Here is a 22,514-nt window from a genome sequence, read left to right as displayed (position 1 = left end):
GGAATTGCATAAGCCCTTCCTCCAGCTCTGCAGTTTAGCAATCGTAGGGATTGAAACGGTGAGTCCATCCTAACTTTGCAAAACCTGTGTTTTACCCAGAAGACGCAGTGTTGCAGCGCGGTAACTGGGGTAGCTAAGTGAAGGTGCTCACTCCCAATTTACAATGGAAAACTCATAATAAAAGGACGCACCCCATTAGGGAATGAGACCAAGAGAAAAGGTTGTGTTTATAAAAAGTTTATCAAAGAATAAGCATACAGAGGACTCTGCTGCTCTGAGAGCGCTCTGTCAAACATTACAAGAATTGTACATTGTATGGTCTGGAAGTTTTTGACAAGTTTTGGTTTAAGCTGGATATATGAGGAGACAGGATAAAACTTAATTGGGGTCCTTCTGGTGTGGTCAGCGGGGAAGGGTCACTCTTCTGTTACATCAAAGTGGAAATTGAGGGGCACAGGGTTGTGCAGGCAATATCTTATCCAAAGGTGGGTGTGAGAGGAGCAAGAGCAGGTTTGTGGAGATGGATGAGCTACAAGTCCGAATTCGGCCTGGTCACACATAGGGCAATGAGCTCAGAGGAAGGATAAAAGAATACACTGTTTGCTTGCAGAGAAAATGAGCCTGGGCTGTGCGGACATGGGAGGAGGAAGCGGGGGCTGTCAGTGTTCGCTGTGCGCGGAGGAGTCTTCACAGCAACTTGAATGCGGCCTAATCAGTAAAATGGAGTATGGGATGTACAAGATGGAGTCCAAATGTGTCTGGCATTAGCCCCACTGGGTGCCAGGGACCTTTCCCAATGGAACCAGAAAAGGGCAAGGAGGGCGTCCCCCCACTGTTGTAACAGCAGGTGTTTCCCTTCATGTTAAATGTATGGGAGGGGTGGCAAAAATGACCCCTCCTTCCTTACATAAGTTCCAAAGACGTGTTGATCAAGAATCCCAGCTTCAAGAGAATTCTTGAATAGAGAAGCAACCTATGGAAAGTAGTTGGTATGGGGGAGCTGCTGTCAAAAGTACGCACCCTGGAAACGATTGTGTGGCAGAGTGAACACACAGGAAGTGATCTCTTTATAAATTCCAGTCAAAAGAGCATGACCTCCTTTATAATGGGTTGAGAGCAAGCAACCCCTGGACTGTTTATTTAAATAATTACCTCGGAAGTAAAGGATTTAATTTCCACAGAATGCAAAGTTAACATTGGCCCATTTGGGCCTTAATATGGACTGAGATTTAGAATGCCCAAAAATTCCCTGCAATTGAGAAGGGAGGTAATGCTCAGAAGAGGAAAATCAGGAAGCCAGAACTGTTTTCATTGGATGTCTTTATTTGGGCCAAATATAAAACTGTATTTTAGGTGAGGACAATTTTAGGCTAGCCTTAGTCATCCATGACTCAATAGTTGATAAGCAATTCCCCACAGTGGGGTACAGCAGAGTCTCGTTGATATATTTGTGAGCCCACATGCTCTAGTTGTCAATCTGATCTCCCAGTGGTTCCATATTTAGGTGAAACAAAACCGGGGCAGTGGGTCCTAGTGGCACCCCACGCTCTACTAGCAAGAGGGTGGGTGCAAGGAGTGCTAACTTTGACTGATTGAGATCTGCCTTCTTCAAATGACATTAATCACTCCCGGACACTGGCCAATGCAAGCAGACAGAATAGAAGGACGGCCCATGCTCCATTGTGTCTCAATACATTATAAAAGCAGACATGTAAACTGTGACATGTACTGCAAATGGATCTCGCAATTAAGCAAATCGATGAATGAAAATGGAAACTCCATTAAGACAAAGGGCCTCATTACAAGTATGCTGGCACAGTGTTAACGTGCCGGCAATTCAATTTTTAATGGCACGTTAACGCACCGGCATATTCCGAGTTTGGTGGCGGGGTGGCTGGAATTGCCTACAGCTTGGAGCTGGAGGTAATTCTGGCACCACACCATCAAAAACTGCTGGTATTACCGGCACATGTATTACAGGAACGGGTAACACCGGCCTCTCTCGCCATGGAGTCCTTTGAGACTCCATGGAATGGAATAACTTCCCTTTCTGGCACTTGGAATCTGCCGACCAAGTGCTGGTAACAGTAATTCCTTTTGGTGGTATCTCGTGTGATTTACTGGCGGGATACCACCAAACCTGTAATGAGTATGGAACAGCGACCTAACCTATTTTTAGGGCCCAAGCCAGTGGGAGGAGGTCAAAGTACCTAGGATGATTGGCATAATACAACTAGCATTCAAGTTCTCTTCCTTAATCTCTTTATTAGAAGGCTCAACAGCATTGAGCAGGTTGTCTTGGTATTTCTTATGGGTCCAAGCTGCAGCTAAAGGTTGGTGGATGTAGACGGTTAGGTCGTGTGTGTCTTGAACTACTGTTGCAGCTCATCTCCTTTCCTCCATGTTTTTTGGGACATCCCACGAAACAGGGATGGGACCTGGTTGGTTGCAGCATGGATGGCTTCATCTGGGTAGCTTTACTGGTTTTCTCGTACACCTTCGGCAGGCGTAGCAATATGGGCCTCAGAAAGGGGGTTGTGGGGGGAATGTGCAAAAAGCGGCATACCTTTTATCTAAGAGTGCTGAAAAACCTGTTCATTCCCTCGGCCTGGGTGGGGGCTATCAGAACACTGGTAAGTGTAACTGGTCTTTTCTGTGAATTGGCATGTCTGTGAGCCACCAGTTTACCCTAGTGTGTGTCTCTGTCTGTCTGCCTTCCTTCCTTCCCTGGTTTTGCTGGGCACCTTGGACCGAGCCTATATTAGGCTGGGCCACCATCTTGATGTCTGGACTGCTGTGGATGCGCGGACCTGTTTGCACGTCAGAAGTGGTCCATGGAGCCAGCAGAGCCTTTCTTGGCTCTGTGCTTGCTTGACCATTGAAATCATACTTGGTGTGTACTTTGGGGACTTGAGTTCTCTGGTAGGACTTTCACAGGTCATCAACCAGTAATAATGCTGCAGGTTTGCATAATCCGGGCTGTGCTATTGGTATATTCTTAATGGTCCCCCTTAAAAGGGCAACAGTGATAGTGGGAAAGTCCCCTGCTGGCACCTCCCCACACTGTAAGGGAGACCAGGGGATCCTCACAATGCCACCCTTGGGCCCCACATCATGTAGTGGGTGTTGAATTCTGGGCACCTGAGTTGCCTCCCACACTGGCAGCTACGGCCAGGTAGGGGGCATACCACATGCCTTCCCCCCACCTGCATTTAAGCCCACCCAAATGCCTTCAGGGTGTCTCAGGTAATTAACTGTCAGGGTTAATATTTCACATTGGCCCAAATCCTCCAACCAACTCGGTGGGGTAGATGATGTAACGGGAGGTGTTAATTTTCTGCCATGAAATCGATAAGCCACTCCCAACTACCCTCAACAGCCTTCCTCCCCTTTGCCTCTGCAGCAGTTTTCTTTTTTTTGTTTTTTTAAATTTGTTTATGGTTAATTAGAAAAAAATTACAGTAAACACTGTGAACCTTTACAAAAAACATAAATATCAATTCATCAATATCTGTATATAAAAACTCAGTTCATCACTCCCACTATTTCATAAGTAACGACCAACTATACATTTTAGCAGCAATATGATAATATAAAACTCCCACCACAATACAAAACCTTTAACATTGACAACTCCACCATTATTGTCTCCTCAGCAGTAAAAACTCTTGTCATGTCAATGCAATAGCCTCCTGCGCCACGCTCACCACCGAGGTTATCACCAAGGTTATCAATGCTGTTAAACCTTTACTCACCAGAAAAAAAACTGCTCATCAATAGTCAGAGCCACAGTAGACACCAACTGGACTACTGCAATGCCCTTTTCTTGGGCACCTCTGCAAAAAATCTAAACAAAATGCAAATCACACAGAACAATGCCCTGAGAGCAGCCCTGAGTATTTCCAAAAGGGAACACAACTCTCGGGTCAGGAAAGAAGCACACTGGCTTCCAATAAAAGAATAAAAGAACACATCCTCTTCAAAACCATGGGCATCACACATAGATGCCTCTCTGCTGATGCCCCCCATATCTATCCCAAGGGTTAACCCTCAATTCGTCCACCAGACCTACCAGATCCCATCTAGCCAACCAGATCTATGTACCCACCTTCAAAAGAAGCAAAGCCGGCGGGTCTAGCTTTCAACACTTAGCCCCAAAATGTTGGAACCCACTACCCACTGCACTAAGAAATTAAAAATCCTACACCGCATTCCGCCAACTGCTGAAAAACACCCTGTTCATTCAACTAACCCGCTTCCTCACTATTCTTATATTTACTGTCTGTATGTAATGCTATGAACGTGCCTACCTTCTTTAATGTATTCCTGTACCAAGTGAGCATACTATAACAGTGCCACAATGCCCCCGGGCTGATGTGCGCTATATAAATTCAAATAAATAAATGATCAGCTAGGTTCTCGTTCAAGGTTGAGGGCTTTAAAGAAACCTGCAACCGCAATTCCCATAGAGGTTGTTTGAGGGGAGAGACATTTTTTCCAAAGATCGTCGACATTCACCCAGGCTATATTCTGACATTTCCCAAAAAATCTTGTTCTTGTACTTGACAGTGCTTTACATTCCATTAACAAGTGCCTGATATTTTCGTTTCCCTCAGCTTTTTTACAGAACCTACAACTTGTTCCATCTGCCTCGAGCGGTTTCCTTGTACTCAGGACCTCCCTAGTAGGAAGGAGGTTCCATCTGAGGCGCATCACCACTAGATTTTATTTAGGAACTGCAGCATATAAAGGGGGTCAGTTTTCCTCTTGGTTTGTGTTCATGCATGCAACAAGTGTGACAGTGACTTTTATATTTGTGAAAGCATTCCAGTGTTACCCAGTCCTGATCATACAAGGCTTTTTTACTTTCATTGGGTTTGTTTTCAGTGTCCCTATGTCAAGGCTAACTACTTCCAGTAGCACTTTTCCATATTTAAATAGTTTCCCCAGGAAACGTGTGGTATTATTCGACTTGATCAGCCATTCTCTGTACTCGTCAAGATCCTTGTACAGGGATACCTCAGGACCAGTTAGGATCATAAAGAGCAGTGTTAATGTTTTCCACTGTGCTCAAAACGAATTGCAGTCAGAGGTACACAGTTTGGGATCATCAAAGTTTTTCTCCACAACATGGCTTCTATCTTATCTAGTTGTGGAAAGGAATCGATCCCCCATAATTCCAGTCCGTAAGTTAACTTGGGTACTATCTTGCCTTTATGATATGATGTGGCATTTGTAACGCACCTGTACACAAGTGTTTCGAGGCGCGACAAGACGGAGGGAGAAACAAGGGAGGACAAAATAACAATCTTACTAGGTCTTGTGTAGAACAGATCGCGCAAGTGCGGGCAAGAGGGAAGGGGAGAAGTGCAGTTAACTCACAAGTGCAGCCAGCGGGTGGGTCATCAGTGCAGAGTGAAGGGACTGTAGGGTTGCAGATACAGACCTTTAAGAGCTGGAGAGCCCGGAGGCAGTGCAAGGGCAACTGGACATGCAGAAGCCTGGGCCAGAGTACAGAGGGTGACCAGGTGACCAGTGCGCGGAGCAGTCGGGTGCATCAGCAGGGGAGAGAAAGCAGAAGCAAAAAGGAATTTTTTTGAGTTGCTTCCAGGACCGGAGTTGGTTCTGCTCAAGTTTGAGAGAGGCAGGGAGGTTGGTCAGAGGGATTCCCCAGCCGAGGAGATAGATCTGCCCCCAACTCTCTGCTTGGAGAAGCATCAGACCCTCAAGAGAGTTTGAGGTGGATGAGCAGAGAGCTCGAGAAGGAAGATGTTTTGGAAGAGGAAGTTGGAGGTAGAGCGGTGCCAGGCCCCAGAAAGCCTTGTGAACAATGGGAGGGATAATCTCAATCTTACTGGTATTAAGGCAGAGTTCATTGGCGGCACACCATTCCTGAATTGCTACCAGGCAGATTGGTATGAGAAAAGAAGCAGAGTTGGCTGAGGGGTGCCTGAAAGAGAGCTGAGTGTTATCCGCATAACATTGAAAATTGGAGTAAAAAGTAGCGATGTGGTGGGCAAGAGGTGCCAGGTAGTGGTTGAAGAGCCTTGGAAAGGGCTTTGACCCCTGAGGAACACCACAAGTAGAGAGAGGGAGATATAGGAGAGGAAAGACCCCAGTTGGACCTGAGAGGGTCGGTCGGCCGGTGAGAAAGGAGCTCAACCAGGCATTGGCCTGATCAGTAATACCAAGGTTGTCCCGGAGACGATTGAGCAGGAAGGCATGGTTGACTGTTACAAAAGCAGAAGATACATCAAGGTGAATGAGGACAGAAGGGAGATTAGAGTCCAGATTGGAGAGCAAGTCTGCACGTGTGTTCATGAGAGCAGTTTCCATGCTTCTGGCAGCTTTTGAAAACTGGTGGTCATGGAGGCAATCAACCAATTCAGTATGTAGATTAAGCTGGGAGATGGCCAGCTTTTCCAAGAGTTTGCCCAGGAAAGGAGTGATGGAGATCCGGCGATAGTTAGCCGGAGAGGAAGGATTGGCCAAGGGCTTCTTTAGAAGGGGGTGCACGAGAGGGTGCTTAAGGGGGGGGGAGGGGAAAATTCCAGTGGCAAAGGAGTGATTGCAGAAATCAGCCAAGGCTGGAGCAATGGTGTCGATGTGGTCCTTTGATAGTCCTGGATGAGCAGTGGAGAACCTGCTTTGCTGAGACTTTCATGAGACTTTCATAGATCAGACTTGTCTAGAAACATCGTTGGGGGTGAACCGGGGAAAGGTGGAGGAGAGATAGCCTCATACGGTGGAGGAGGAGGAGGAGGAGGAAGAAGAAGAACAAGAGGTAGAGGAGGTAGAGGAAGAGAGGGGTGGACAGGATGTCCTGAGTTTTAGTAGTGAAATGAGAGGCCAAGGCCATGCCGAGTGTCTGGGAGGGAACAGGAGAGTTGGAGACTGCAGCAGGATTGGCCAGCTCCATGCAGATTTTGAAAGGTTCGGCCGAGTTGTTAGATACCGCAGAGATACAGGCTTGGATGTAGGCTCTCTTCTTAGAGAGGACAGAGTCTGTACTGCCTTTGGAGTAGGCAGCAGGCCATTTTGTCAGGGGATGCGCCCGAGGCTCTCCACTTCCTCTCTGCCCACCCGCACTTGAGTTTAAGGGTGGTGAGGTCGGAATCGTACCAAGAGTTGCACTTGGATTTGGGCTTCAAGCCCTGTCTCTACCACATCATTAAAAAGACAGGTCAACACAACTGCCCAGTCTTCTGGGTTGGATTTCAATATCCTATGTTAGTCCATTTGGCCCTTGGGCCCTAGATGGTTTACTCTTTAAGATCAGGTCTTTTATCTCATTTGGTTCAATTGTGGGTATTTTTCCAGGTTTTATCCCCTCGTTAATCCCCTCTTCTCCCTCCTAACTGGTTCCCAACTCAGCATATAAGGTACCAAAGTACTCCCACCAGATTTCTTCAGGTACAGCATTCAGTAGGGCAACCCTGTTGGCACCGTCTTTTGCATTGGCTACTTCCCAAAAGGCCCTAGAGTCCTTCCCAGTCAGAACGCCCACCATTAATTCTGCATCCTTTTGTAACAAATGTGCCCTATTGAACTTGCAGAAACGTTTGTATGCTCGTTTCACGGCTTTCCCCCTAGCAACCTTCGAGGGCCTTGTTTTGTTAATTGTTTTATCTCTCCTAGTTTGTGTCTCATTTCTGTTTTGTCATGCTACCTCCTCGTTGTATTGATGTTCCTCCTTACCCCTGCCTCTCCCTGCCGATCCCAGGGTTTTCGCTATTAATTCTTCAATGGTTTGATCAGTTATTGACATTGAAAACCTTCAATTTCAATCATACAATGTTTCTGTTATGTTATGGTTTAATTTAGGCACCATGGAAGGCATCCACCGCAGTCTATGACCTGCCACATTTGCTGCCACATTCACGCAGTCACTTTACTCAATCTTGCATGCAGGCACATTAAACATTACCCTTAGCATAGAGCGGTCGCTCCATTCATTTTCACATATTAACATCTCTTCACATGAACAGAACAGTTCTGCGTTCACAAAGACCTAATCAAGTGTTGACGCACTATCGCCCCTATGCCACGTGTGCCCAGCCCCCCCGATCTCCATGTGCGTTTCCATTTACTTTACACAAACTCGCAGCGCCAAGTGCGACCAACCATTCCCTTCCTGACTGGCTTTTATGGTTGCTCGGTATCATATCTGGAGTTTTCTCATTCTTCACCTTCGGAATCTATCATTTGTCAGTTAGCTTTTAAGTCCCCCGCCAAAATGACATTTCCTCTGAGGTTTGAATTTTGCCAGTCTACGATTATCCTGGTCAGCAGCTTCAGGAAAGTGTTTTACTGAAATTCCCCTATGCCAATATACGTTGAGTATTAGCATGGGGTTTTCACCGTGGCTTCCCCGGACTTCCACTCCCATCGCGCCGAAAGGCGTATCTTGGAATTCTTTGGTTGACCACCCCTGTTCTGATCTAACTGCCAGTAATCGACCCCACATGTTGCGACTCTCCCCTCACTCGACCTTGCTTTTTGTTGGAAGACCTTATAGCCATCCAGCACTAGAGGAGTTATGAGCCAGGTTTCCTGTAGCAGGATGAGGCAACTCTGTCTCAATTGGTCTAGTGTCCTCTGGTTATTGAATAAGTGAGTGTTTCCTCTTGAGTTCCAACAGGTCAAGCACAGATCGCTCTTTTTGCTATGAGCGAAGACCTTCACCTTCCCCTCCAAAATATCCCTTGCCATGTAGGACAGATGTTACTTATGACCAGTAGTTTACCGACTCCCTTTCCTCTCTACCCCCTCATTTAATTCTCTGACCTCCTCCTCCCTAGCCTTCACCACCACTCGTAGGTAACCTGGCACCTTCTTTTCCACCCCATTCTCGATTCCCTCCACTCGAAACCCCATAATGGTCAGTTCTCCACCTTCTGCCAATACAAGATCTCTTACCAAGCGGGATACAAAATGTAGCATACACGCACCACTGTTTGCCCTGTCGGGGAATGACACACTGTCGATGTCCCTCGATTATATACCCACCAACCCCACCACCTCATTTAAAATTGGCAACACATTTAAATGATTCAGGCATACTGGCATTTCCCTCCCTAGTAAGCTAGTTAGGGAAAGTTTGTAGACTGCTTTTCCTTATGCCGATGTTATGCGCGGATTTGTGTTCAGTATTTCCCTCCCTCGCCCCCTCAATGCATTTTCCTTCGCCCCCTTATTGCAGTTCCAGGCATTCTTTAGTATACTGAAGGGGCCACCTCCCTGGGGTCTCGTCTGTTCCCTCTTTCTTCTGCCATGTTTTTCCCCTGGGAATTTCCACACTCTTGTGGGCCTGTCTTCACAACATTTTTACTGTTTTTTTTCTTTCGAAGAGACCTTTAGATCTTGCATCAATGGGTCTGTCCCATCCTTGGCATCCTTTTTTCACAATAAGGACTTTACTGTCCTCCCTCCCATAACCTTCACCGTTACTCTGAACACCACCGCCAAGGTTTGCCTTTACGAAGTCTCTGGTACCCCACAACGTTTGTTCTTTGTCACAGGCCCACTTGTCCATAGTTTGAGCAGCTGCATCCAATGTGACTTTGGTGGTATCAGGCACTGTCCCCCCCTCCCCCCTCCCCCCCCTCACCCCTGCTGTCCTTTATAGATATTACTACCTGACCAATCTCCTCGGTTTCTTCTTCTTCTTGGTCTTTGTCCTGTGCCCTCACCTCTTTGGGCGAGTTCCTTGGCTCTCTCCCCTCTTGGTTCGTCCTCTATGCTTTCGTTACTTTCTTCTTTTTACTCTGTTGGGCGTGGTTAAGAGCTTCCATTATCGGGAGGTTCCTCAGGAATTTCCGGGATGAGGCCGATGGACCTTTCTTACCCTGGCTCTTTACTTCCACGGCGTGCTTTCCCTTTGCTTTTTGCTTAGGAGAGGGTAATTCTTTTTTCGGTTAAGTCTTCACCCCCTTCTGCATTCGTCATGTCGCTTGGTTCAGGTCCCGAGCTAATATTCTCTCCACTAGACTGAGTCACATTCGCAGTCCAGACCTGACCTGGGTTCTTGAATGGCGGTGTCTACTAAGATGATCCCTCTGGCCACCATATGGGACACCAGGTCTTCACGAGAGTCTTGACTCTTTTGTTCAAATCTACTCACAACTTCCACTCCTTCGCGCCTTGGTTTGTCCATATTGCAGTGTTAGGCATGGTTTTCTTGTTGGCCACTCGCCTGCACCATATCTGTTAGTATGGCCAGGTTCAGCTTCATTTCCCTCAGGGTTAGGGTGTGTGATCTAACTTCTGACCATATATTGTCATAAAGCTCGACAAACGAGCTTAAGACTGAATTCAAGATCGAAATCGAAGGAGAAGTCAGCCTAATCTACTAGTTTGCCTCGCGCAGGGTATGGTTCAGTTATCCTTGCATTCTCCTTTCCTCCACCTCCTTTTCTCTTTCGATGTAGTCTTGTCAGTTCTGTACGGGAACCCTTTGTTGATCCATCGCACGTTAAGTGCATTAGGCTGTCCCCACTTCATTAATGCTTATCACGTCTTTGGATTCAAATGATCCTTTATTGTCCATGAATGCTATCATGCTAATGTCCTGGATTTGAGAGCTGACGGTTTATGCTGTTTCTCTTACCCTAGCAGCTGATCTGTGTTCCGTGCTTGCATGCTGGTTAGGGTAAAAAATCTTATTTTCCGGCCATTGACCTGCGAAGTCAACAGAACCTGAGGTGCTCCAGTCTCTTCCCTCCTCTGAGTCCGCCATGTCAGCTCTTGATTTATCTTCTTTTTACCCAGGTTGTTTATTTCACATAGGTTCTGCTCAATAGCCACGTCCTCTTCCGACAAGCCGCTATTAATTATTTCCTCTAGCGGTCCCTCCTCTGAAATGGAATCAAATTTAGTCCCCCTCACCCCGATGAAGGAGCCATCTATCCCACAGCATGTTTGACTGGCTTCTGAAGACCAGTCTGGTCGTCATTTCCACTACTTGCTGTTCTCTTCAACAGATTACCTGGATTACTGCATAGGTTCTTGATATGTATTTGTCGACTACCTCTGAGGGAGGCTTCACAGTGTAGAACTCCTTATTTATAATATTTGAATTAGTGTCTTAATAGTCACTCACCACCAGTTTCTTAACCTCTGTCTCGCGGCTCCCAGCTGCTTGCTGAGCCCCCCTGCGGACGACAGCAGACCACTTTCTGCACCGTGCCCAGTTGTTACCGCATACCCTGCTACTGTTTCTCCTGTTTCCAACTTATAGCAAGACTCGTCACAGAACAAGATCCCATCACCATCCTCTAAGGGCTGATCCTGCAAATCTATTCTCCCCCTCGTTTCCTCTTCTGTTCTGATCAGTCATGCCTTGGGCTGTCACCCTTGGTTGGAATATGTAACAATGACGCTGAGCACATTAATCTTTAAATTTTTACATTCCTGCTAAACAGATATATTTCATACTGGGTTCGTTTGGCAGCTGTCAAATGCTGTGTCTGCATTCTATTCAATAATATGTCCACAGCATGAGGCACTCGTACAATCACTTAATTTCCTAGTATAATGCCAGTGCTCTCCTTTAATGCTAGTGCCGCTGCTGCAACGGCTCTCATACAAGGGGGGAATCCCCTTGCTACTGCTTCTAACTCTGTGGAAAAATAAGCGCATGGTCTTTGCTTTCCACCCTGTTCTTGCGTTAATACTGATACCGAACAGCCATCCAATTAATCAACAAATAAGTAAAATACCTTGTCATAATTGGGCGTACCTAGGGATGGAGTGTTAAATAAGGCACTCTTCAACGCCACGTAACACTCTTCTATCTCTTTGTTCCATTCGAAGGGTATGTGGTGTTTCTCATCCTTCAATGTTTTTAACAGGGGCTTAGCTATTACTGAGAACTCTGGTATCCAGTGCCTACAATATGGCAAAATTCCCAACACCTTTCTCAATTCCTTATGTTCTGGGAGTCGGCATAGCCTGAATCAACGCTACTCGGTCTGTTGACAATGACCGCCCTTCCTTTGACAAGACATAGCCCAAATAGTCAACTCGTCGCGGTACATACTGCATTTTTGCTAAAGACGCTTTGTGATTGTTTTGCCAGGTGAGACAGTACCATAACAGTCTCTTCCCTGCAACCTTCCTCCGTATTGACACTTATTAATATGTCATCTACGACCAGGGATGTCCCTGTTGGTAGCATAAATTCGACCAATTGGGCTTTCAGCGCTTAGCTAAAGATGGGTGGACTTTCCGTGTATCCCTGTGGGACTCTGGTAAAGCGATACTGTCTCTGACCCAGTGTAAACCTAAACAAATACCGGGACGTTGGTGCAATAGGTAGGCTGAAAAATGCATTCTTCAAATCAATCACACTAAACCATTCGGCCATACTGGGAATCGAGGTCAGGATACTAGCAATACTCGGTACGACTGGAAAGCGTGGTTCCACTATCTTGTTAATTTCTCTCAAATCGATAATAACCCCGTAGGGCACGGCCTCATCGCCTTTCTTGTGGACCGGAAGCACTGGGTTACAAGCAATATCTTCACGTTCTTCCATAACACCTAGATCAATTAAATCTTTAACGATCCTAATCAGTGCTTCCTCCCTTTCCACTGAAATCTTGTACTGTTTCACACGGGGAACCTTACCCCATTCTTCAACTTTATTACAATCGGGTCCACTGCTAGGGTCCCTACATCATTACTGTGAGTAGCCCACAATTGTTCTGGTAATGTTTGTAGTTCTGCTGGCAATGGCCTGCCTAGGCACATCCTAATACCACCCTTTGAATCCATAATAGTCATCCGCACTCCTCACAGAGAGCAATAGATGGTGGCATTAAGTGCTTTCAGTGAATCAATGGCGATCAAATTTTCGGGACATTTTTCTGTCAACAAACCTCTACCTTGCCACGTCACCCCCTCAATCTCTGCTTCCATTTCTTCACTTACCGGAGTAACTATGGGTTCCCCGCCAAATCCTACTGATGTCTTATGTGTTCCCGATAGTAGCACTGAGAGGGACGGCTTTGGTATCAACAGAGCTGTTGTTCAGGAGGAGAGGAAGTTACTGACGGGCCCATAGGTCAGTACTCACCCTCCAGAACTTGTAAGACAAGATAGCTGCACCGTTTGAGGACAGGGGGTGCAGGATTCACATACTCCAGCACAACTCAATAATGAGGACTCGGTAAGTTGGCAAAGGGAAGTCCGTTTAATGACAAGTACATCAAACAGGGAAACAAATGGAAATCAGCAGCATCGCGATCACCTGTCTCGCTCAGACTTCCTCGAACTTCAGTTGAACAACAATTTTTATGCATAAAACTCAATCATTGACGTCTAACTCTACAAAAAACATCATGAAATATAATTGGTTAGGAAAGGTAACTTAAGTATAGGTGTTATATCGGTATATGGTAACAGAGCATGCAGATTGGATAACTCTTATCGGGTGGGCGTCTACGCCCATCCTTCTACATCACTCGTGATAGACGTCACTATAAGTACGACGTTGGTTCTACTGACTATAGGACCCTAGATTACTTGCTCCATTGTGATTGGGTAGGTTACACCCCTAGGCATAAATCTCCACTTTAATTAGCAGCATGCAGAGTGGACACCCAGATGCCTGGTGTCCCAGGATTCACCCTGCCTCCCTTCCATCAATCAGTGCTTTAGGGCTATGTGTCAATTAGTTGGCTGGGTATGGCCTTGAAACTGTAGCCTCTTATCTGGAGAAGTTATGGCATCCTCGGGTTCTGGATGACATCAGGCGATGGTAGCTCTTCGTGCCCGGCTGGTCACGTGTCAGTTCACCGTGAATCTGCTTCAGTTTCCAGCTTTTATTGTATTTAATTCTGCTTCGGCTCTGTCACCTGCCTGGGCCTCTTATCTTGACCTTCACGGGCGAGCTGGTATGCTCCCAAGCCTGATTCTTGCGAGTTGACGTTCTCCTCCCCTTCTCTGGGTGACCTCGATTTCCCAAGCATCAGCCGCTCTCTGTTGAGTTTCAATTCTGCTCTCCTCCTCTGTTCAGGCTGGGTTATGAAACTTGGTCTGTTAGGCCTCGGGCAGCCTGGGCATACTTCTGCTTTACAAAATGGAGTTGCACTTGCATACGATACTCCTTGAGGTAAATATATGGTTGGCGCATGCCGCTTCTATTGTTCTACTAAGCATAGCAAGCAGTATCGTTTTCTTAGCTTCTTGCGTTACAAACCTATTTACATACATTTGACTGGTCGGTTACTTTCATTCTGTCTTGTAACGTTTTATCATCTATCTCTCGTGCCTATTACATCTATGTTCATTGCTGCTCGCTCTGGTGTGCTATCTGTGATAGCTGCTTTTGTATATTTGCGAGTCTGTTCAGGCACTCATGTCACTTCTGCTGGCCTTTACATTAGGGCTCTTCGGGTCTCTTCGTGGACTGAATGTAGGTACTCCTCATTTCGTATTAGAGGTTGGTATGGCTGTCTGATAGGGTATCGTGCTGCCCAGTGTTGTCTGGTTATGGGCGCTTCAACAGGTACGGATCTTCTGATGTACACTGGGCAGAGTCCCAATGGGGCTCTCTGTTGGTTCATTTGCTCTTATACGTCACGCACCTTGGCGGGTATCCTCCTGGCAGCTCGAAATGAGGGGCAGGGGTGTAGGTTACGTCTGGGACCTCCTCTACACTGTGCCCAGCCCCAGTATCTACCAAACATTTGATGGCGGGTTGTTGACCTATCCGTAAGGATACATACAGACCCTTCTTATCGATAGGTACAAGTACCGCTCCCTCAGATCCACCACGGCCCCTTCAAAGCAGACTGCTGGTCGAATCTTGGAACACTGCTGGGTCATTCCCAAACAGCACACTCCTCCCCCTCAGATTGACTAGTTTGTGTCATCTCTCTTGCCTCATGATCAAAGAGGTACGTCCCTTGAGTGGCGAAGCTAGCTTTCGGAGTCAGCAGTATGCCGAACTTCCCGAGGAGGTGGCCTGTGCCCTATTTGCAGAGGGCCCGTTCTTCAAGCTATGCTCTCTGGACACTGGTTCTTGCAGTGGCCAGGTTTCTTGCAAAAGGCGCATACATTCTGTGCCAGGCCATCCGGTCGCACATAGGTATTCACCTGGGCCTGGTGGTTCCTGGTATTCTGGCCTCTCCATTAACTGGGGGGGGGGGGTTACCTTTGGTTCCCTCCTTGCGGCTGTTGTCCTTGCTACAATTGTTGCATTAGCACCCTAGTCTTCAACTCTTTCTCTCCCTTTACCTTTGTCTGTTCCCTGGCTTGCTAGTTTCATTCATAATATCGTGCCATTTCTAGTAGTTTTCTGGGCGACTTAGATTGCCACGTACTCTCGCTGCTCGCAAGTCCCTTTGTATAGGTTGAAGCAAACCATCCACAAAATGTCCTGCAAAATATCGTTGACCTGTCTCACTCGTCGGGTCCAAACCGATGTGAGCTTTAAATGCTGCTTCGTACCTTGAGAATTCGATGCAACATCCTCAGTTGGGCTTTGGGTCACAGCGGCCAGTTTTTCGACATTGACATCTATTGGCTTAAGGACTTTCTCCAACGCCCCTAACACTTTAATACCGTGTAGTTTCAGGGCGTCAGTCAATTTCTCATGTGGTTTCCTATTATCACTCGCCTACGTGACTGCTGGCCAGTTTATTCCCACTTCATTACTTGCCGTAAATGGAATCCACACCTCTTCTGGAACTAGTGACATCATGTTATCCACATCCTTCACCGTATACTGGCCAGGCCGGAACAGTTTCTTAATTTCCTTGTAGAAGCCTGCCTGGTCTATCCGTGGGTCAGGGATACTTTTGGTAATCTGCATCAGTTCTGTTCTCGTCAACGGGACATACACATACGTCCTGATGGGTTAGTTACTATCCCCTGTCATGGGCTGACATTCTCACAAGGGAAATGCGGCCGCCCCTCCTGATCTCCCCCCCCCTTACTCTTTTTATCCACGGTCTCTTTCCAATTTTTATACAGTTCTAACGCCCGCTTCAGTATCCTCTTTCCTCTCGACCTCGTTGTACTGCTTCCTTCTGGTACCCGTGGATCTGGGTCCTCCTTTAAATAGTCTCTGAGACCCTGTAACTGTGACTCTGAATTGCCATCAGCTTTGTCAATCAATGTGTCTAAATGTTCGATCATATGGATCAAACACTGGGCTTGTTCCGCCCATCCGTGGGTCATTATGTCCTCAAGTACCTGGCTTACGTCCCTGGTTGCTAACTCCTCTGCCTTTTTAATCGGCAAGTTCTTCCCAGTTAAGACTGCTTCCGACATCTGTCGCTTTCTTATTTCTAATTCTTCGGCTAGCTCTCATTCCTTTTCCATCTGGGTCATATGTCCCTTTCGGATTTCTTCCATGATGATCTCCATATATTACCATAATGCCGATTCTTGTCCAGCCTACCTTTTTATTCCTGCTTCAGCATCAAGATAGGACTTTGAATACTTATCTTGCACCTGTTTTCTAAAATCATTGTAATTTTCCATCATTAGTTGTGCGATCTTTTTATACTCCACTGGTCTTAATCTCCCAAATTTCCTCTTCATGTCTTCCTCCAACCTCTCCACTTCCACTTCCTTTGCTAGGTTCTCCAAGTCTCTTACTTGTTTCAGGGATACGACAACCACCCTGGTGACCCCCACTTCCCCATTCTCACCAAATCTCATCGGAAACTCACCTTCTTCGGCGGCCTCTGTTAATTTAGGAGCTGTGGCTCTAGGGAATAGGAGATCTTTCGTGATTAATTCAGATTCTCTAGCAATGTCCTCATATTTTTCGCATTTAATGGTGGCCGCACTTTCGCAATTTAGTGGTCAGTCAAATTGAGGATACACCTTTTGCTCACCCCAACCTGGTACAAGGGACCCCACCAATAACACTCAAGACCAAATGAGTCAAGTCATCCATTTATTCAATTTAGGCTTTCACGAAAGGGCAGGACTCCCTCCACACTCAGAGGACTGCGCAGGAGTGAGCTGAGCATTCAAAGTTCATACAGCTTATATAAAATTTGGTTAGCATTGCATTCAATAGCTGGCACGTAGTCAAGACGAGAATTTGCGTAGTCATTGGCAGCTGGTTGCACACCCCGTTTCACGTCTTCGTTCGTGCAAAGGATTTCTTGCAAACTCATTCCTGTAGCTTAGCAGTTATATCTGCAGCTGCACACACAGCACACCTGCCTTATCTTCAGGCGGCCTAGTTCGGGGAATCGCTCGTCTGGTTTCATAATTAGTGCATATCTTCCGCGACAGACATGCGTCCCACCCCTGCTCTGTTCTTCGTCTTGGAATAACGAGGGTCTTGGCCACAAGCCATCAGCCCTTCCTCCGAAAGCTTCGAAGGTTTCCAAGAAGGGTTTATCTTGCTAAAAACATGAGCACCAACTGAAGCGACATGGCCAGCCCTCCCACTCAGTATCTGCAATACCCTCCCTAGGGGTAGAGGCAAGCAGGACCTTACCGGGAGAGACCCCCCTCCACCCCCCCTCCCAAACCCCTCTGGGGGACGTGGACTCCCGTTCTGATGAGGAACTCCCTAACCAACCCACCTATTGCCCATCAGTAATAACACCTACCAGAAGAAAACATGAAGAACAAACTGATATTTGTTATTGTCATGTAGAACCCTTAAGTCGACATGAAAAGATATGCGGTACTGATCTGAAGAAAAAGACTGGAGCAGGACAGAGAAAAAGGACTTTGGCGCCCTGCCGGGCAAGTCCCACGGCAGCAGCATAAATCATAGAGGAGACCTGCGAATGAGAGAAGCCCGGGAGATCCGAATCAGCTGTGAGGGCAGAGCTGAAGGAGACGGAGACGCACAGCTTAAGGTGCTGAGAAGAAGCTGGCGTGCGAGTCCGGGCATTTTACCCTCAGGAAAACCCGAAGAACGAGAAGCTGAAGGAATAATAGTGTCCAAGGAGTGACTGAGTAAGGAGTGGTGGTGTGACCAAAGCCCGGTAGAGTCCCTAAACAATGCAGAGACCACTTTCCCGATGGCAAGGCAGAGCATGCGGAACAAAGAGGAAACAAAGAGCAGAGAAGCCAACATGACAATTACCGACGGAGGCCCTGTGCGAATCTCAAGCCCAGTGATGCGATACCTGAGACGTAAACGTAACTGGAAAAGTGGGAGTCCCGGGTGAGGGACCACGAATGAGCCATTAATATTCGTCCCAGTAAGAACCAAGTATGGGAAGTATATAATGCATGGGAATAATTACTGGAACACTCATTCTTGTCTCAGTAAGAACCAAGTGTTTAAAATACTTAAGAAGAGCGAAAGATATAATTGGAACAGTTCTATTTGTCCTAATCAAGAAAAGGATTGGGCATTGAGTCAAGATATAAAGCCTCAAGTGTAACTTAGAAGAGAAGAAGAGAATTGCCCCAAGGAAAAGAAGGATGGTAACAAATAAGTTCACAAGTGAAAAAAATAAAACGGAGAGGCAGAACCAACGTGTAAAAGACACTGTTGAGAAATTGTAGAGCCCAATATATGACCTATATGACTTGATAAAAGTAGTTACCAAGAACTACCTTTTTCATTCAATAAAGAATACTTAAAAATGGAAGTCCCGGTTCCTTGTCCTTCTGACCCGCTGCACTTGCCAACTGTTTCTTGAGTTTGGCCCTGATCAGATTCATCATTTTCCATGGGGCATCCGTGGTTAGATAGATTCATCTCTCGGTTGCTGCTCGTGAAATCCAAGGCCATACCTTATGCGCTAGAGTGTAGCGTCTCTTAATGTTTCATAGTCTGTATGCCCATTGGCATTTGGAAGTGTTAAGCTTTTAGATAAACAGGGCAATCTATTGGGATGATGTATTGTGGCCAGCAAGTCTTCTCGCGGTGTAGAATACCACAGCTCATCACCGAATAATCCAATAGTAAAACGGGCAGCAAAGAGAGAGACCAAGTTAATTTCCATACAGCTGTGCAGAAATGGACAGAGAAATGGCACAGTATCCCTGTCCCAAATTTGTGGACCCTGAGCACAGAAACCTTGGCATTTTTATATGGTTTTACACAATGAGCCTTGTACTGATAAGTCAGTTTGATTCATTTGGTTAGTTACATTAACAGTGATCGTCCTAACGGCACATCCTCTGGCCCTGGATAGCATGGCTTTACAGCTGCCAAAGACCTATACAATTCTGCTCGGCCTACCCATCTGATACAAACCACAGCCTCCAGTGAATCTTTCCATTACATGTAATAAGACCTAATCCGGCATCTAGTCCCCAAGTGACACTTGTACTGTTTCTCAGACGGTGTGGACCGCATTCAGTGATGACACTGATTTGAAAAGGTGGTGTTCCTGTGTCCTGAACAGACCCGGACGTTACAACCACACAACCGTCTGAGCTCTTGCATGTGGTTCAATCAGACTTCTTTCTCGCTGCGCCATCTCCCTAAATATGAATGCAGATGCTGCAGAATCTCTTATTGTAGCTATGTCTTTTCTCTGTCCATAGCGCATGTATGTACACAGCCCATAAAGAAATCTAATACTGTCTGCTTCGACAGCTGCTTGGGCAATGCACATGAAGGTCTTGGAAAAGTTTTTCTATGTCTTCTCCGGTCGCAAGCATTTGGAGCAACGTCATGGGGTGGTGAAGTGAGGTCAAGGATGTTGCATCTGTCACAAGGCAGCTAGTTGCCCTGTCACCGGTTTACTCGCTATCTTCTACAAGGTGAGGGTTCTTCCACTTCACACTGAATTTTCCAGAACTGCTAGGATATGGATCCTCTATCTCGCCTCTGGGAATTTGGCTTTCATAATCATGTTCTATACATTCTGGTTGCTTTAAAATGGTTGCATGCTTCTCCTTCTCACTCGTTGTTGGTATCTGGCTACTAGGCCATGCCGGGCAATTGTCTGGTAGCCATGACCTTTAATAGGGTATTAGGCTTGGTTGACTGCTTTTTCCTGGTGGGAATTTGTCTCTTGACATTGATCTTGAGGGTACCCGGATTCCTCCACCTCCCATGCTTCCTCCTCTGTGGTGAAGTCCCCCGACTACTTAGAGATTCAGGTGTTCCTACTGTGGCAATGAAAAGACCACTATCGCTATGTACAGTTGGGTTGCCAATAGACGCACGAAGAGAGTACAGTATACAGATATACTGAAAAATATAAACTCTTTAATAAAGGGGTACCCATCGTTCAAGTAAGTACTTGAGTGATTGTTGGGCTTGCCTTTTTTGCAGTGCTCTGCCTGGTCCCTGCTTTATACTGTGTTTTTTTGTTCTGGAACTTAAATAGCAGGTCTGCTGTCCTGCTGAAGGAAGGAGTTTTCTTGTCGTTTTGCCACTTTTGACTCTAACTTGTTCATACTGGCTGAGTGCAGTCGTTCAGGCATCTTCTGGTTTGGGTTTTCTGCTGCTGGCAGTCTAGTCCAGGCTTTTTACATTTTGCTGATACCCCTTATCTGCTAGGTCAAGCCTTCCATGCTGGATAGTTCCTGGGATCTTTCCTACCTTTTACCGCCAGGGTCTCCCGCCTAGGTGCTGAAGCTGCTACTGCCTGGAAAGGTATTGGGACACCATCACAGAGCATCATCTGCTCCATGGGACAGCCAGGTTGGACCTCGCTGGGGTCGTTTTCTGCTTGGGTACCACTCTTTGTCCACTGGGCCACCGGTATCTGTCTTCCCAGAGTCTTCCTCCTCTGATTCTTCAGTCCTAGCTTGAAGATTATCATCAGAAGGAAATGTGTTCTTCCTGTCCTTTGTTGGCTCAGGCATAAAGCCCTTGGGAACTGGAACCTGTAAACTCCTTCAGCAGGACAGGGACAAGGCAGAATTCTAGGTACCACTGCAAAAAGAGTTTGGTCAAAGGCCAGCCCACAAATCAATAGGAGGGCGGTAGCAAAGGGTCAAATGACCAACAAAACTGGTTAGTCAGCAGGGCTGCCATTTAGCCTAGACAACTCCCACAGGCAGTGAGAGGTAAAGCCCATAGACCTACACTGGTCTAAACCAGTTGGAACCAATTTCAAGACTGCCATGTGAGTGCACCTAGGAAAGAAGCCTGTTCTTACCCGGGTTGTTTGCTGTGTTGGAGCCGTTTTTGCTGAAATGCCACTATAAGTGCTTCATTTTGGGTCCTGAGGTGGATGATTATTTGAGATCTCACCCTCAAGGATTCCTCTGGTCCTGGAGTGAGATTCTTGAGTGTCAACTGTGTTTCCTGTTGATTTGCATTGTGGGGTACTCCTGCTTTGCTGCACCTTCTCGTCGACCTCCCGCCTCTTCTACCACCCTCCGGATCTCTTCATTGTCTCTCCCATTGCTCCACATAAGATTTTGTGGTGGGAGTATTTTACTCCCTATTTGTAGAATTAGAGAGTACATCGAAATTCAAGACAGTGCAAATGAGTATTATCTGAAGGGCTTAAGATCAAGTATGTCCCTTTGACCACAAATGAAAAGTCAAAACAGCCAGGAAGCCATTGAAAGGGTTAGGGGTTGTAAACAAAGGTTGGACTTTCTGAAATGGTTTTCCTCCATTTACTGGCGCTTGCAAGAGTGCATCCGAATACCTGTAGGATCCTGGAAAGAGATAAAAGAACATAGTCCAAGGGGACTTGCAGAGGAATTAGAACCTTCTCAAGACTATCCTAGCTACTTGCTTTTGCACTCTTTCCTAACTGATCACATAAGGGAAAAAGCTTCCTCAATAAAAGGGATGTGTGAAGAACTGCGCCCCCCGCCCCTTGCTGGATGAACAGGTGCTGAGCAAAGCTTGCAGCTTACAGTCAATCTGGTCGGTAGTTCTGCAAGTGGTGTGGTGCATTGCAGGTCAGTAGTTCTCTGACTGATGGCCCCGTACTGAGCGGTGTTGGTTTATGACCACCCTAGGTGAAGCAGACTCTAGAATTGATTGCGCTGTGACACTGATAACTCTTCTTCTTCAAATGTCCTGTTTATTTTCCTTTCTCTTGCAGACCAATGGAGATCTCTGCCAAGAAGCCTGTGCCATTTCTACGACAGGTGGTGCCAGTGAAAAAGAAGGTTAGTGCACGTTTGAATTCCGTATATGGGATACACTCGTTACATGTTGCTATGCCACCTGGTTTCCTTGCTTTGCTGCGTGAAGCTTTTATTCTGTGCTTCCCAGTGTGGAGGTTCTTGTAGGTGCACTGCCTGCAATTTGTGTTAGAGGTACTGACACCCCTCATACATAGAAACGATCCCCCAACCCATGAATGAAGGACATGTCAGTGACTCTTATTGTTGGTTGCATTGTTCCCTGCAGTACATGATATGCACACACTTGTTCTCTTGCTCAGCCTGTGAGATTTTTACTAATACATCCATGTTTTGTAGGTTTAGGTTCTGCTTCCTCCATGCTTCACATGGGAGAACAGTGCTGTTTAGTGGATAGTACCTGAAATTGTGAAAGTTAGCTTTTTTGTTGTTTAATATTGAGCTAACTTGCTGCCTCTGGGCGCCTTGAGACATTGTAGCATGTTGCAGTACAGGCAGACCTAATAGTC

At 46.5% G+C, this 22,514-nt stretch overlaps 1 protein-coding gene across 1 annotated transcript in view; it reads left to right on the top strand.

Annotated features, from left to right (window-relative positions):
• RRP36 (ribosomal RNA processing 36) overlaps window positions 1–22,514 on the top strand; it is a 193,392-nt gene that overhangs the window by 89,149 nt on the left and 81,729 nt on the right. The window contains exon 4 of the mRNA XM_069608904.1: window positions 21,963–22,029. Within this exon, the coding sequence (XP_069465005.1) occupies window positions 21,963–22,029 (67 nt within the window). The remainder of the gene's footprint in view (window positions 1–21,962; window positions 22,030–22,514) is intronic.

This window comes from Ambystoma mexicanum, chromosome 4q (assembly GCF_040938575.1).
Source record: "Ambystoma mexicanum isolate Mex_15411 chromosome 4q, UKY_AmexF1_1, whole genome shotgun sequence".
Classification (NCBI taxonomy): domain Eukaryota; kingdom Metazoa; phylum Chordata; class Amphibia; order Caudata; family Ambystomatidae; genus Ambystoma; species Ambystoma mexicanum.
Note: the sequence above shows the minus strand (reverse complement) of the source record. Positions and strands in the feature narration are given on the sequence as shown.